Source organism: Cibotium barometz, chromosome 19 (assembly GCF_041138505.1).
Source record: "Cibotium barometz isolate CiBa-2024 chromosome 19, ASM4113850v1, whole genome shotgun sequence".
In the NCBI taxonomy this organism is placed as follows: Eukaryota; Viridiplantae; Streptophyta; class Polypodiopsida; order Cyatheales; family Cibotiaceae; genus Cibotium; species Cibotium barometz.
In genome coordinates, this window is record NC_141064.1 from 31,222,474 (window position 1) to 31,236,152 (window position 13,679).

Genomic DNA, 13,679 nt, shown 5'->3' on the forward strand with positions numbered 1-13,679 from the left:
ACGAAGTCCTAAGGGATGTACTTCATGGATATATTATGATAGTAGTCATTGTAATAGCATTAGGTCTCTTATGAGCCTAAAGTGCCTGGCCGACCACACAGTTTGAGTGTGAGCCATGTATATAAGTGATTATCTCTCATAATACAACATACTCTCCCATTGTGCAATTGAGTCTTGCTCTTGCTAATTTCTCTCCCTAATACATGCTAGTGAGTGTGTGTGAGTGAAATGAGGTGAGAGGAGGCACGAGTACCCGTAGTGCAACGTGGCGGCGGTGTGACAACGCTCACGGGAGGCGCGGTGGAATTGCTTCTCAAGGAGTTGTAGAGCTTGGGGACCTCGAGGGTTACGAGCTCGGCCATTGGAAAGATCCTCACGACAGTTGCAATTCATCAGGTAATCTCTTTATGGATGTGATTCAAGGAGGGTTAGGGTGAGCCATAACATTTTTGGCGCCGCTGTCGGGGAGCCATCCCTTGGCTTCTCCCATCGTTTTTCCTCTAATGTATGCATTACCCATTGCCCATTATCTTGATTAAATGTTTCCCATGAAAAAGGTGTGGATTTGATGGTGATTTGTGTGTGATTTGGTGTAGAATAGCTCTAAGTTTTTGTTTTTGTAAACAATGCTTTTTCCTTAATTTTTAGCTTAATTTGTTATTTTTGTTATTGTTATTGTTATTGTTATTGTTATTGTGGTTTTTCATGTTCTTAGGGCTTGCACATAGTTTGTATTAGGCTTAGTTTGCATCCATTGCATCAAACAATGAAATAGAATGCAATTTTTAGTGAATGTTAGCTTTTTTTAGTGTTAAACATAAAACTAAGATCATTAATTTTAGTTTAATTGTGTGTTTTTTGTTGAAATTGTTTACATTAGAGTGTTAACAAGCATTAGGAGTAACTTAATCTTTCAAAAAAATTCTTAAAACCATAAAAAACCCTTGAATTCAACTAATTTCTCTTAATGGATTGGTTTTTGTCATTAAGGGTGATTAATCTTGTTCAAGAGGTAAAAATTTTAGAAAATGTGTTAATTGGGATCTAAATTGATCATATGAGTAGTTAAAATTAGTGTTTTTGAGTGTTTTGAGAGTATCTAGATGCATTAAAATACCTAATTACATCAATTTCTTCATTAATTAGAGGAATTTGACTCTCTACTTAATTTTACCGTTATAGAGGAGACCAAAATTAAGAGTCTAATTAATCTCCTATTTTAGATTAATTTTGATGCACATAGATTAGCATTGCCTTGCTCTATCCAATGATGTGCTCAATTGTGTAAATTAATTAGGGATTAGTGGTGGTTAATTAGAGTCCTTGATTAGTATAAAAGAGAGAAAGATTAGTGATGAAAGGATTAATCTTTGATTAATTCTTAATCACTTTTTTACATAACTCATTAAGGCTTAATTCTTAATCACTTTTTTACATAACTCATGAGCATTCAATGAGTAGATGCTCATGAGTTTTCAAATTGTCCATTTTGGGGGTCATTTATGAAGGGTGTAAAGCATGTCATAAAAAGGTTGACTTTTTTTCCCACTTACCTTTTTGGAAAAATGCCCATATCTCCTTAATTTTAAATTCAAAAAATATCCCCCCAAAAAAGAAAATTCGTATTTTCCTCTAGACTTTAAAAAAAAATCAAAAAATGGTTCATACCATGACCATTTCTGCACTTTCACGGCCTAAGATTTCACGCCCTATGAGTCCGCGGCGCCAAAACAAGAAATCAAATTTATTTTTTCCATAAAGTCCACTTCACGGCTTGAGACACTTCATTCACGTTCCCACAAAAAAAAATGAATTTAATTTTTCTATGAAGTCCGCTTCATAGAGTAAAACACTTCGTTCACGTCCTCCAAAAAAAAACGAATTTAACTTTTCTGTGAAATCGGCTTCACGGCATGAAACCCTTCGTTCACGCGACATGTTAAAAAAATCAAATTTAATTCTTTTTTAGTCTTCACGGCATGAAACACTTCATTCACACTCTCGCAAAAAAAATCAAAATCAAAATCAAAATTGATAAAATTCGTGAAATCTGCTTCACGCCATAAACTGCACCCTACTAGTTCACGACGTGAAAGGAGGTCGGTCTCGCAAAAAAAAAACCCTGCTAGTTCACGACATGAAAGGGGGTCTGCCGTTGGCCAAAAAAAAAACTCAAGAAAACACCCCTATTTGAAGGCCCGCATCTACTACACCGTATATTCGATGAAGGCACTCTAGGGCTCATCGAAAAGCTGTCATCGAACTCTTAAACTTTGGACGTGGTCATCCGAAGTCAAAATCGATCGTTTTGGCCTCCGACCAACAGCCTCAAAATTCAACCCAAAAATCAAGGCAAAAAACCTAAAAAGCACGAGAAATCGTAAAAAAAACATCGTGAAAATAATATCGAACCATATTTGGCTTACTTTTTGAGGGTCTAAATGACAAAATCACGAACAACTCAAGGAAACAAAGTTGTAGTACTCTAAAAATACTACAACTCTCTTATACAGAGTTTTTCAAAATTCCTTTTGGAACGCCCTTAAAAAAGTGCTGCGAAAAAAGGAAAAAAATTCCCAAGAAAATTTTTCATCTTGAGACAGTGTTTTAGGGCCTCCATTCCATTTGGGAAGTTACTAACATGCACTTTTTTCGAAAAAATATCTCAGGTCGTTCACGTATAGCGCCTAAGCTAATTAGGGGTGAACGGACACCCATTTAACCCAACGAAGAGAATGCCATGCCTCTTGAGGCTATAAAACGGGTTGCGAGAATATAAAAAGCAAAAAAAAAAACACGTGTACTTGAAATACGATGAAACAACAGACCTTGTTCAATTCATTCAAATGTTTAAACAGATATGTGAAGCCTTTGGAAATCCCAACTGTCCCATCAAAGTACATGCGTTGAACCTATGCTTAGAGAAAAAGGCTAGTCGATGGTTCATCACATTAATGCCGGTGATCAAGACCAACTTAAGAACCTTAAAGTCAGCCTTTATCCACGGTTTTTCAAGACAAGATGATTGGTGGAGTGCAACAAAAGAACTCTAGTCAATTGGGCATAACCCAAACAAAACCATTAGAGACTTTATCCTTCAGATAAAACTCTTGGACTCACTAGTCATGGGAGAAATTAAATGATTCTCAATTGAAGAGATGTTTCATGATGGGCTTAAAGAAAAATAGCTTACAAAACTTGATCATTGTATCCAACCCGGAAACATTCGATCAATGTTGTAAAGAAGAAGTACGTTTAGATGACAACATGCTGGAAGATGATCATGCTACGAGTTGTTCCTCATCTAAACCAAGTGAAGCAATGGCAAAAGAAAGATTGCTCTCAGAATTGTCATTCCCCGAATTCTATGTAGCCTTGCTTAAAAGATTTCAATCGACATCTCTAAGAGAGGATGAGAACCTTCAAAACCAAACATCCTTAATGCCTCTACAAGTGAGGAACGAAATGCCTTGTGTTAAGTGCAATCACTACAACCATCCCAATCCCCATCGTACATACAAGGCACCTGTTTTTCTATACTGCATATATTGTAAAACCTTTGATCATGATACAAACACTGTCCCACTTCATCCACAAGTGACTCAAAACCCCCATCTCCCATGCACCATGGCAGAAACAAACCAAAGGGTCGAAACTGCTCAAGAAGCAATTAATCACACTTTAGTGTCTATTGTCGTGGACCATACAAAGTGGCAAATTGCACAGTTTGGAATACTTCCATGCCCATAGTCACTGACACTTTAAAACCCATGTGTGAACGATGTGGCATTAATCACATGTTCCAAGATAGCCCAAGACGAGTTGCCTCAATATGCATCATTTGGTCTCACAAAATACAACTCTTAGTTTTTTGTGGTTATGTGTTGAAAGCAGATTTGATCTTGGGGCATAAATGGACTATTGCTGCCCAAGCGGCACCACTGTGCTTTGCTAGCAATAGAGTCATCATGATGGTCAACGACAAAAAGTTAACAATACCATACTACAAGGAAGAGGATCCAACTTTAATGGATTTCTATGATGCTGAACGCAAAAGGTTACAAGCCTCTTCCACAGAAGCCCCTCTACACAATGACCTACCATCTACATCAACGATCGACTCCGATGAACCATCTACTCCTTCAACCCTACACCAAAGTTAGATGCCAATACCTCGCAAACAACAACTATTCCTAAAGAAGTTCCCACAACGCAACCATCTATCTCTAACAAAGAACTCAAAGGAAAAGCCCCGGAGCCTATGCCTCTTCATCGACAAACCTCACCAAAGGAGACAACCGCATGCTCAAAAGCCTCATCATCTCGACAGCTGCTCCACAAGAGACTCTAGCCTCATCATCATCAACAATGCCCATGAGTCTCAAACCTGCAGCCTCAGCACCAACCAAAGTCCAGGAGGGTCCCAAACCTTCCACATCAACTCAAAAGAAAACTCCACCAAGACAACCAAAATCAAGGTATCCTAATAGTATCAAGATGTGGGTGGAGAAGCAGCTACTATGAAGGTGCCAAATAAAATTTGGGTGGACAGTCAAAGCCTCTTCCTCAACGCAGCACTCAGAGACCAAGGAAAAAGAAAAGCGCTCCATAACACCATCCACAAAAGCCTATGCGAGTTCCTCAAGGAACTCCACCAAGTCAGCAAGTGTGGGTACCAAAAGATTACTGCAAAGCACAAGGGTACTACTAAGATAATACCAAAGCTTTGATTCCCAAGCGCTTTACAAATCTCCCTATGCTTAAACAAAGAAGGAAACCTCAACACCAAACACATCAGCCAACCAATTTATAAGGTTCATCAAAGATGGGTGCCTATGCATGTGCTTCAACAACAAAGATACTATGATGGTAATCCCATCATATGGTTACCAAAATCGAACAATGTGAAGACAGCCTCACCATCGACTTCAACCCCAACAACTTCACCTAAAGTTCGACAAGAATAGAGAGCCAAGCAACACACCAAGCAAGTCACTCAACCACTCTCGTGCATTCAATACCTACACAAGAGCTTGTGTATTCAAACAACCCCAATGGTAACCAACCAGCAGTCTTACTTGTCGCCTCAACAACATTTAAGCTAAAAATTCAAGAATCAATACCCACATCTGCAAGGGACTTATGATGAGCGCATCAGAGACAAACTCACAATGCTCTTGTCACCCTTGTGGATGTGAGCAAAGTGCACAAGAACCTATTGCTCGCACGTCGTGCCCTAGCTGACCCATAAGATCATTTCAAATCAAAAACCATCTAGGTCAAAACCTACAACTTCACGAGGTCAAAACCTGGCATTTCATGGAATCACTCTTTCACGGAATTCCATTTCACAGAACTAACTTTCACAGGCTTACCCCATTTCACGGAATTTCCCTTTCACAGCCTGCACTTTCATGGAAACATCATTTCACGGGATTAAATTTCATGGATTTAGGCCATTTCATGGAACATCCCTTCACGACCAAAACACCTGCACCTTCACGGGATTAGGCCATTTCATGGAATATCCCTTGATGGCCAAAAAACCTGTAATCTCACGAGTTCACGTCTCTCATAAATTAACAGTCTCACGACTTAAGAACCTGCACTTTCACGATTTAAGCCATCTCACGCATTAACACTTTCCCAACGATCTTCAATAGCCATTATATATTTGTTAAGCTTATAGCTTACTATTCTTTTGGCTAAATTATTGTAGCAGCTCCTCCATGAGTACATATCCATACTCATGCACTAGAGAACATTTGCACCAAAGCCTCACCACCATTCGACAACTTTCAGGTACATCTCTAGATGGGGGACCATGGTGGGCGAAAGCCTGGTCAATGGTACAACCCATCCCCTGAAATTTCCTTCAAATTCCAAACCTCTCCAAATGACAAAACCATCTTCACAAATCAAGGATCTTCAATCCTTAGTGATGATATCTAAATTAGCCTCGCAAGTTGACGTAATTCTTTCAATCCTCACCAACAAGTGGGTACTTCAACACAAAGCAGTTCAATAAGAGTCTATATGACTCAATTCTTGTACTTCATGTATATCTACTTCATAAGAGCACTTAAATATACATAAAAATATAAATGCACACGGGTAGTAGAAGAAAGCAGGAACAGGTTCTACTCAACAACATTTGACAAGAATCCTGCCACACAAAGGGACATCATTGAAGGCCAATTTCTTCAAATGATGAATATCGCGTCAATGAATCAAATGAGGAATAGAAAATCACCATCTCGTGATGATTATGTCTATGTTCCTCCGGATCCTTCCTTCTCTTCTCTCCTATTATTAACATCTCTTAGTATCCCCACTAACACAAATCGTATGTAAACTTGCTTATGGTTGCCAAAAACAAAGTGAGAAAGAAAAAAAGGGGAGCTCACACAAATATAAAAATACAATCATTCGCAAAAAACCCCACCTCCCACCCCGTTAGGAATTCCCAATAAACCACTAACCTTTTTATTCACTAACTAGCTTTTCTTATTCCTTCCGGAGGGACAAAGACCATTGAACGTCACTCAACATCAAAGCCATCGACAAAGCTTGTCCATTCTTCCCACACAAAGGTCTTCAACACGATCACCACATCAAGAAGGGGGGATGTTAACCCGTTCCTAGGGTAAACATGATCTACCACCATTATCTTACATCAAGGAGTCAAGGTAGATACACAAAAGGGACATACAAGATATGAAGCAATGGTGTCCAAAGCTACAACTTGGAAGGGCGCCTGTAACAGTGTGACGATTCTCGCTTCAAGAGCGTGTGGTAGCAAGGAAGAACAAAGTCCTAAGTGATGTACTTCATGGATATATTATGAGAGTAGTCATTCTAATAGCATTAGGTCTCTTATGAGCCTAAAGTGCCCGATCGGCCACAGTTTAAGTGAGTGTGAACACTTATGGCCATGTATATAAGCGAATATCTCTCATAATACAACATACTCTTCCATTGTGCAATTGAGTCTTGCCCTTGTTAATCCTCTTGCTAATCTCTCTCCCTAATGCATGCTAGTGAGTGTGTGTGAGTGAAGTGAGGTGAGAGGAGAGACGATACCCGTAGTGCAACGCGGCGATGTGACAATGCTCGCGGGAGGCGCGGTGGAATTTCTTCTCAAGGAGTTGTAGAGCTTGGAGACCTTGAGGGTTACGAGCTCGGCCATTGGAAAGATCCTCACGATAGATGTTTATCAGGTAATCTCTTTTTGGATGTGATTCAAGGAGGGTTAGGGTGAGCCATAACAATGTTCTTAGCCTGTGTTGAGGGATTTTGTTAGAAATCCAAAGAACGTGATCTCATGCCTTATGATCCTCAAACTAGAAAAAGATGAGTTTCAAAAAAATGGGAATTGAGGTTTTCCCAAAATTCACAAAATGATATGGGAATGGGAAATTCCCATTTTTCCTAACACAATTGTTCAGTACATTAAGAGTTGTGTACTACAAACAAATTGTACCTAGTCTTGATCACATACATATACAAGCTTGTAAAATTACACAAAATGTTAGAGTATATATACCTTACATCTGGATCTAATTTTACATTTGTAAAATTACACAAAATGTTAGAGCATATATACCTTACATCTGGATCTAATGGTCAACAAGTCATAATGATCAAACAGTCAAACTTTTAAGTACAAGTATGACTATGAACAAGGTCTTGAAAGATGTCCTGCAGTTTACACAAAGGGCTTCCCCTGCTTGAGCTAAGGAAGCACTCAAATTCAAAGCTGGTGCCACACCTTTGAGCTAGATTGCCCAAACCAATCAGGTAAAATGCACCTGTCACTACAAGCCACATCCTGAGTCAAAAACAGCACGTTACTGCAAAGATTTGAACTCTTACATGACGAAGGGAGAATCAGAACTCCACCATGAGTAGATTTTGTAGCAACATAGACAAGCTCACGTGAGCATATACTCGCATGTTGAACACACACAAACTTGAGGGGGAGCATGTGATTGATATAGCAGAAGTTGGCATTTGCACCATATTTAATGCACCCATTAACATAGCACACTATTGTGCACTCCACTACCCCCCACCCCCCCGCCCCCGCACATGGGATGGGGCTGAATTCCAGTTCCGTATCTCTTATTTTGTGTGTGTTGTTGTAAGATGTGTAAGGGGGACATTACAATGTACACTTGATTTGCTTCAACCTATGATTGAATTTCTGCTACTTGGTTCTTGCCATGTCAAGATTGTATTTGGACGGATATCTCTCTCCAATTCAACTTTCATGTTCTTCAAGAGCATCATTGGAAGGAGCCAAAACCTTTCCCTCATACATCTCGGGGAGGATGCCGAGCGTCGCAACTGTATCCATCAGTAGCTTGTGAACCTCACAATACTTTGAGTATATGAGGTCACCCTGCAATACATGTAAATCCCAGTCAGCGATACAAAGGAGACAAAGGAGGAGCATAAACTTAGTAAAGCCAACATTATAAGGAAGGGCACTCCCATGGGTAAGGAACCCATCAGCACCACCTATGAGTCCACGACGAGCAAGATGATACGAAGGAGAAGCATAAACTAGTAAAACAAACAATCTAAGGCAGGGCATGCCCAAAATAAAAATGTCCAAATCCCATCTCCCTGCCATACCTCAGCCTCCGCCTTCACAAGATTTCTCTTCAAAATCACCAACAAATCTGCCAAATATCTGACCGTTTCGTTATCAGACCGGGCCGCCTCCCTGGACACACAATCACAACCCATCATAATGGACTATGGAGATAATGATTTGCATATGTTTAGTTGGGTGGTGGCCATGGCAAATTTAAAACCAGGAGAACAAAAACGAGCCAAAAGACATGAAAGTTACTCTATTTTGGCTCTCGTCTCCGCTTCCAGATGATTGAAATTCTCCTTCTCATCTGGGCTCAAAGCCTGGAGCCTGCCAATCTGGGGTGCATTTCGTCCACTCCATCATCTAAGAGGGAAAAGATGGGATACTGTAGGCAATATCATAGTCATAAAGAAGTCAAATGGGTACCTTGCGTATTTCACCCGTGAGCTTGTTCTTGTCCATCAAGGCGCTCTTGCCGGTTCTCTGCTGGACCGCATTCGTGATTTCCTCGCGGACTTTGCAAGCTTCAAAGAGAACCCTCTTCATTCCCTTACCCTTTTTATGGAGCCTGCTCACTGGACTCTCAGCATCTGCGGCATCAAACAGCCCTGCCTGCACCAAGAAACACATGAGCATCTACTTAAATTCCCCAGAAGTTTTGGCGCATTCAGCCCAACTGGTGGGGCAGGCAGGCAGGCACTTTGGTAAGTTGATTGGCCATGGCATCAGACAAGCCTGAAAGCACCATGTGTGAGGGACCTCACTGCTAAAGCTACTGCATGGACAACATCAGACCTGTTTAATAATGCCATGTGCAAGGGACATTATTGTAGAGGCAGACTGCTTAGTTTTGTACCTGTTTGATAGTAGCCAACTTATTAGGGTGGGTTGCTGCCCCAGGAAAACCGCAAAGCTGGTCTTCTGCTGTAATGTCCTGTTCCACATTCACGTGATTCTTGCGTAGTGAGCAGCTACAAAAAAGAACACTGACCATGTCATGCTTCGTTTTATTGCCAAGGAAGGTGGAGGTTGTGAGAGCCAGAATGACATACACAACTATAACATCAACTTCATACACAGAAGAAAATTCACTTAGAAGCTTGGCAATTACCTCATCTCAGCATTCTTTTTGGCCTTGATAACTGCCCAACTTTTCTTCACTTCCGGCAGTTCAAACGTCTATATGGAAACAAACAAAGCAGGGAGAGGTTTGAGCACACAATAGCCCAGAGTTGATTCAGAAAAGAAGAAGAAGTGGTAGCATGATTTACATGCAGTTTATCTTTGGGTGGAGCTTTCAGCATGGTTTCGATGAAGTTGATCACTGCCTCCTCTCTCTGTTCTGCCTCAATAGCTCGCACCTCTGCCTCTTCTGCCCTCTTGTCTGCCTCTGCTCTCCTTTCCTCAGCATCCTCTGCTGCCTCGGCAAACACCTCCCTGTCGTTCCGAAAAAGCTCACACTCCTTCAACAGTTGCTCATACGCCCCTTTCAGAACATCGAACTCCGCAATCTTTTGTCTCAGAGCTGTTGCATTCATAGAGACCTCCACCTACAGAAGCAATAAATGATGACACAAAAGGTTTGTTGATACTGCACTTAAAACCCTGATTCTCCGCATTGCGTATGCATCAAATGCTTCTGATTGGTAAACCCAACCCTAAACCTGATTAACCTTGATGCTAATCTTCTGTGCCGAGGATTCACAATTGCATAATGAAATAACCCTAAGTTATGTGCCCTTGCCTAGTATCGCTGGTGTTCGTGGTTGTGGGCACCATTGATTTTTATACACCAAGGCGTTGTAGTCCATAGACATAACCCTAACCTTAACCCTTATCTTCTGTGCCAAGAATTCAACACATTAAGAACACATAATGAAGCAAAATCTTGGAATCCAATGATAAGCCCTAGTCCTAATGGCTAACCATAATTTTTTTTTAAAAGCAGAGATAGAATAGTATGTTGAATACCATAAAGAATTCTTGGGGATTGCACGTTAAAGGTTAAAACGCACACAGTGGTGGAATTACATGTTGGAACATAAACCTTTACTTGATTGTTGCAGAGAAATAAAGACACAGAACTCGCATGTGAAACCCAAAACCCATCCGTGCAGAGAACAAGAGGCGCGAAGGGAACCTTAGCTCGATCGTATCTTCCCTCCAGTGATCGGTGGTTGAGCTGCAAATCTTTGATCTGGGCATGTAGGCTGCACAGGGACTTCTGGGAAAGGGCGAGATGGTGACGCAGCTGAGATTCAACAGAAGGTTCGCCGATCATGGAATAGACCATGGCGCCGATGGAATCATCAACATGCCTCGCGATATGGCATTCAGCGTCCAGAGTACCCATTTCTGACCCCTTTGGGAAAAAATTAAGGCTATGGAAAGCTGAACAAGAACCTTCTCAGCAGAAAGCCTATCCCTAACAAGAAAAGAAAAAACCTAACCCTGTAACAAGCCGAGAAAACCCTAAACCTGTAATAAGCCCAAACCTCTAAACTAGGAAAACGATGCTCTGAAAAGAGGCCAGAAGAGCCCTAAATTCCGTGAAGATGAAAAGGGAGGACGAAGTAAAGAAACTCTTACCCTGGAGGCATCTATGCAATTAATCTCGCTATGCAGCAGCGGTAGCAGCATTTCGGCTTTCTGTTTTCTGCTTTCCGGTAATTTCTTTTTGCTTCTGCTTTAATTTCTCTCAGAAACGGCAAGTAAAAACGCTGTGAAGAAGGAGAGGAACTTCCAGTCACGCCATAGCCACTCACTAGTCTGGTTTCTGGCGGAAGAAGCAATTGAGTTGAGACCTGAAGAAGGAACCGTTGGCTCTTACATTTTGAGCATTTGAATAGTAGTTGCTTCACACGCGTCCGGCGGACAAAAAGGCCCCTTGTATAGTGCAGCCCGTCCGGAAGGGCATTTAGTTAAGGGGTGGTGAACCAGTGATCTGTTGTCCACTACTATATCTACACCCTAGGGGTCCCCTATGCAAAAAAATAGCGGGTTTGTGTGGGGCATCATTATCATATTGAGTTCGATGCTGCAGGTGAAACTTTGCGAGCGGGTTTATGGGGCTCCTACCCTTCCACTCGAAAGTTTCACCACCATCGAACGCCAGATGGGCGCGACGGTGTGTTGTCACCCGCTATTTTTTCGCATAGTGCCCACCTCTTCTTCTTCTTCTTTCTTCTATCTTATTTGGGAGTGCCCCACGTGACAGCGCCTAGCTTCTTTTCCTATATCTTCTTACATCCAAATTCACGCCCAGCGTGCTGTCCCCACACACACACATACACAAAGAAGGCTTTGGTTTTATTTTAAATGGGAAAAATAAAAAATGAGAACTTTTTTAAGGGGGGAAATGAGAGAGAGAGAGAGAGAGAGAGAGAGAGAGAGAGAGAGAGAGTTTATAAAAATATGTTTTTTGTTTTGTTTCAAATGGGAAAAATAAAGAAGAGCTAGAGAGAAACACACACACGTGCACACATGCACACACAGAGGGAGCCTATACAATAGTTGGTGTGTGTGTGTGTGTGTGTGTGTGTGCATGCATGTGTGTGTGTGTGTGTGTGTAAATTAGCATATATATATTTAAAGAGAGAGATCACATAAGTGGTGATGTATGATCATATATTGCCATTAGGTCCAAGCTTTACCCACGTGTCCCATGCTTTGACAACATGTACTTGTTAGGGACTTAACATTCTCTCCTCCTTTTAGGAATCAATATGCTCAATGACAAACTCTTAAGGACCAATGTCACCAAACAACTAGGAGTCCCAAAAGTATGATATCTTAATCGATATGCTCTTCATCCCTAATTAAGTTAACCTACTATGAAGTTAAATAGTTCATTTGTCACTTCGATGTCTCCAAGGTTTTCTTTGAGCCACTAAGTCTAGTGTTTCCTTTCAACACTTAAAGCAAGTGATACAAGCATTGCAGCATTGCTCCAGACTATCACAATTCACTCACCATGTAGAAGTGTTCAATAGACTTTACCACTTGTAGTCTTTTCATAGATACCACTTGGCACTAACACATACCATAAATTCTTCTACACTAGTTTCATATTTTAAGAGGGATTTTAATGAAGAATCTCTAGCAAAGGATGGATGCAAGGAAGGTAGTAACACATTATTGTTACGCATGGTTAAAGGGGATAGGTCCTCAAATCGTCGTGGACATAAGAAAGTTGTATCATGTGTTGTGGACATATCATAACATCTAATCATATGCAAAGTTAACCAAAATTAAAACATATCACACATAACATCTAATCATATGCAAAGTCAACCAAAATTAAAACATCCTATGTAGTCATAGAGAAACACTACATTATAAATACCAAAGTGGAACAATACACAAGAAATTGTTACTTTGAATGCGAACAAAATGAAATTAAACATAAAACAATTTTTATGCATTGTAACAATAGCATTCTTAACCCTGTTTGGCACGTGTAGGATCGAGAGTAACATACTTAATGTAAGTAAGCACAGTACTTGTTTAGAACATCATGACAAGTGTTATATTCTAGGTCTTGTGTGAATATAAAGGCGGTCTAGGGAAGGTTTAGCTCCTATCTCAATGTATTCCCTAGCCATAGGCCACCATTTTTACAGCCTTACATTACACCCAAGATCTCCATCATGCATAGCCGATCTATCATCGCCGATCTATCATCGCCTATGTGGTTCTCTTACTCCCACCATGTAATCACGGGCTGTACCTTATAGTCGCCTGCATGCTGGCACTCAGATGTAGAGTCATGTTGCTCGCTTAAGCACACAATTGCGAGCGTGTTGGTAGCAAACAGCTCGTCACAAGCCCACGTGGCCATCAAGTAAATATTGTTTCTTCTTCTTTTTGTGATTGTTAATCTCTTGAATGGCATTCTTTTGCTATAATCCACCATAACCTAGCCAAGATCCATATCTTGCAACAAGAGATACCTAAAGAGAATTAAGTAAGGAGTGATTGATTATTGTCTTCAAATAAGCAACTATGTATTTTTAAGAGTAACTTTATATGCCTAATCCACATCTCTATTGTATGGTTACACATTTTGTGCACT

At 40.7% G+C, this 13,679-nt stretch overlaps 1 protein-coding gene across 3 annotated transcripts; it reads right to left on the bottom strand.

Moving 5' to 3' along the window:
* Window positions 1-7,641: 7,641 nt before the first annotated feature.
* LOC147628452 (uncharacterized) lies at window positions 7,642-11,397 on the bottom strand. 3 transcript variants are annotated; one of them, XM_086814175.1, is made up of 9 exons: window positions 11,195-11,397; window positions 10,746-10,967; window positions 9,877-10,155; window positions 9,717-9,784; window positions 9,462-9,576; window positions 9,032-9,217; window positions 8,861-8,940; window positions 8,641-8,731; window positions 7,642-8,404 (listed from the first exon to the last, which is right to left on the bottom strand). In XM_086814175.1, exons 1-9 carry the CDS (start codon window positions 11,243-11,245, stop codon window positions 8,264-8,266), a joined length of 1,233 nt encoding a protein of 410 aa, XP_086670301.1. In that variant the 5' UTR covers window positions 11,246-11,397; the 3' UTR covers window positions 7,642-8,263. The 3 variants fall into 3 exon arrangements, with proteins under 3 accessions (XP_086670301.1, XP_086670303.1, XP_086670302.1); XM_086814177.1 differs by having other exon boundaries at window positions 10,746-10,996; XM_086814176.1 differs by having other exon boundaries at window positions 10,746-11,030.
* Between the last annotated feature and the right edge of the window lie 2,282 nt (window positions 11,398-13,679).

What these genes read in the sequence shown, in the direction of transcription:
- LOC147628452 (XM_086814175.1), bottom strand. Translation starts at nt 11,245, where the DNA reads ATGCTGCTACCGCTGCTGCATAGCGAGATTAATTGCATAGATGCCTCC. An exon ending in ATTGCATAGATGCCTCCAGG is followed by an intron (nt 10,968 to 11,194) that starts GTAAGAGTTTCT and finishes TTTTTCCCAAAG; the next exon opens with GGGTCAGAAATGGGTACTCT. An exon ending in TCACGGGTGAAATACGCAAG is followed by an intron (nt 8,941 to 9,031) that starts GTACCCATTTGA and finishes AATGCACCCCAG; the next exon opens with ATTGGCAGGCTCCAGGCTTT.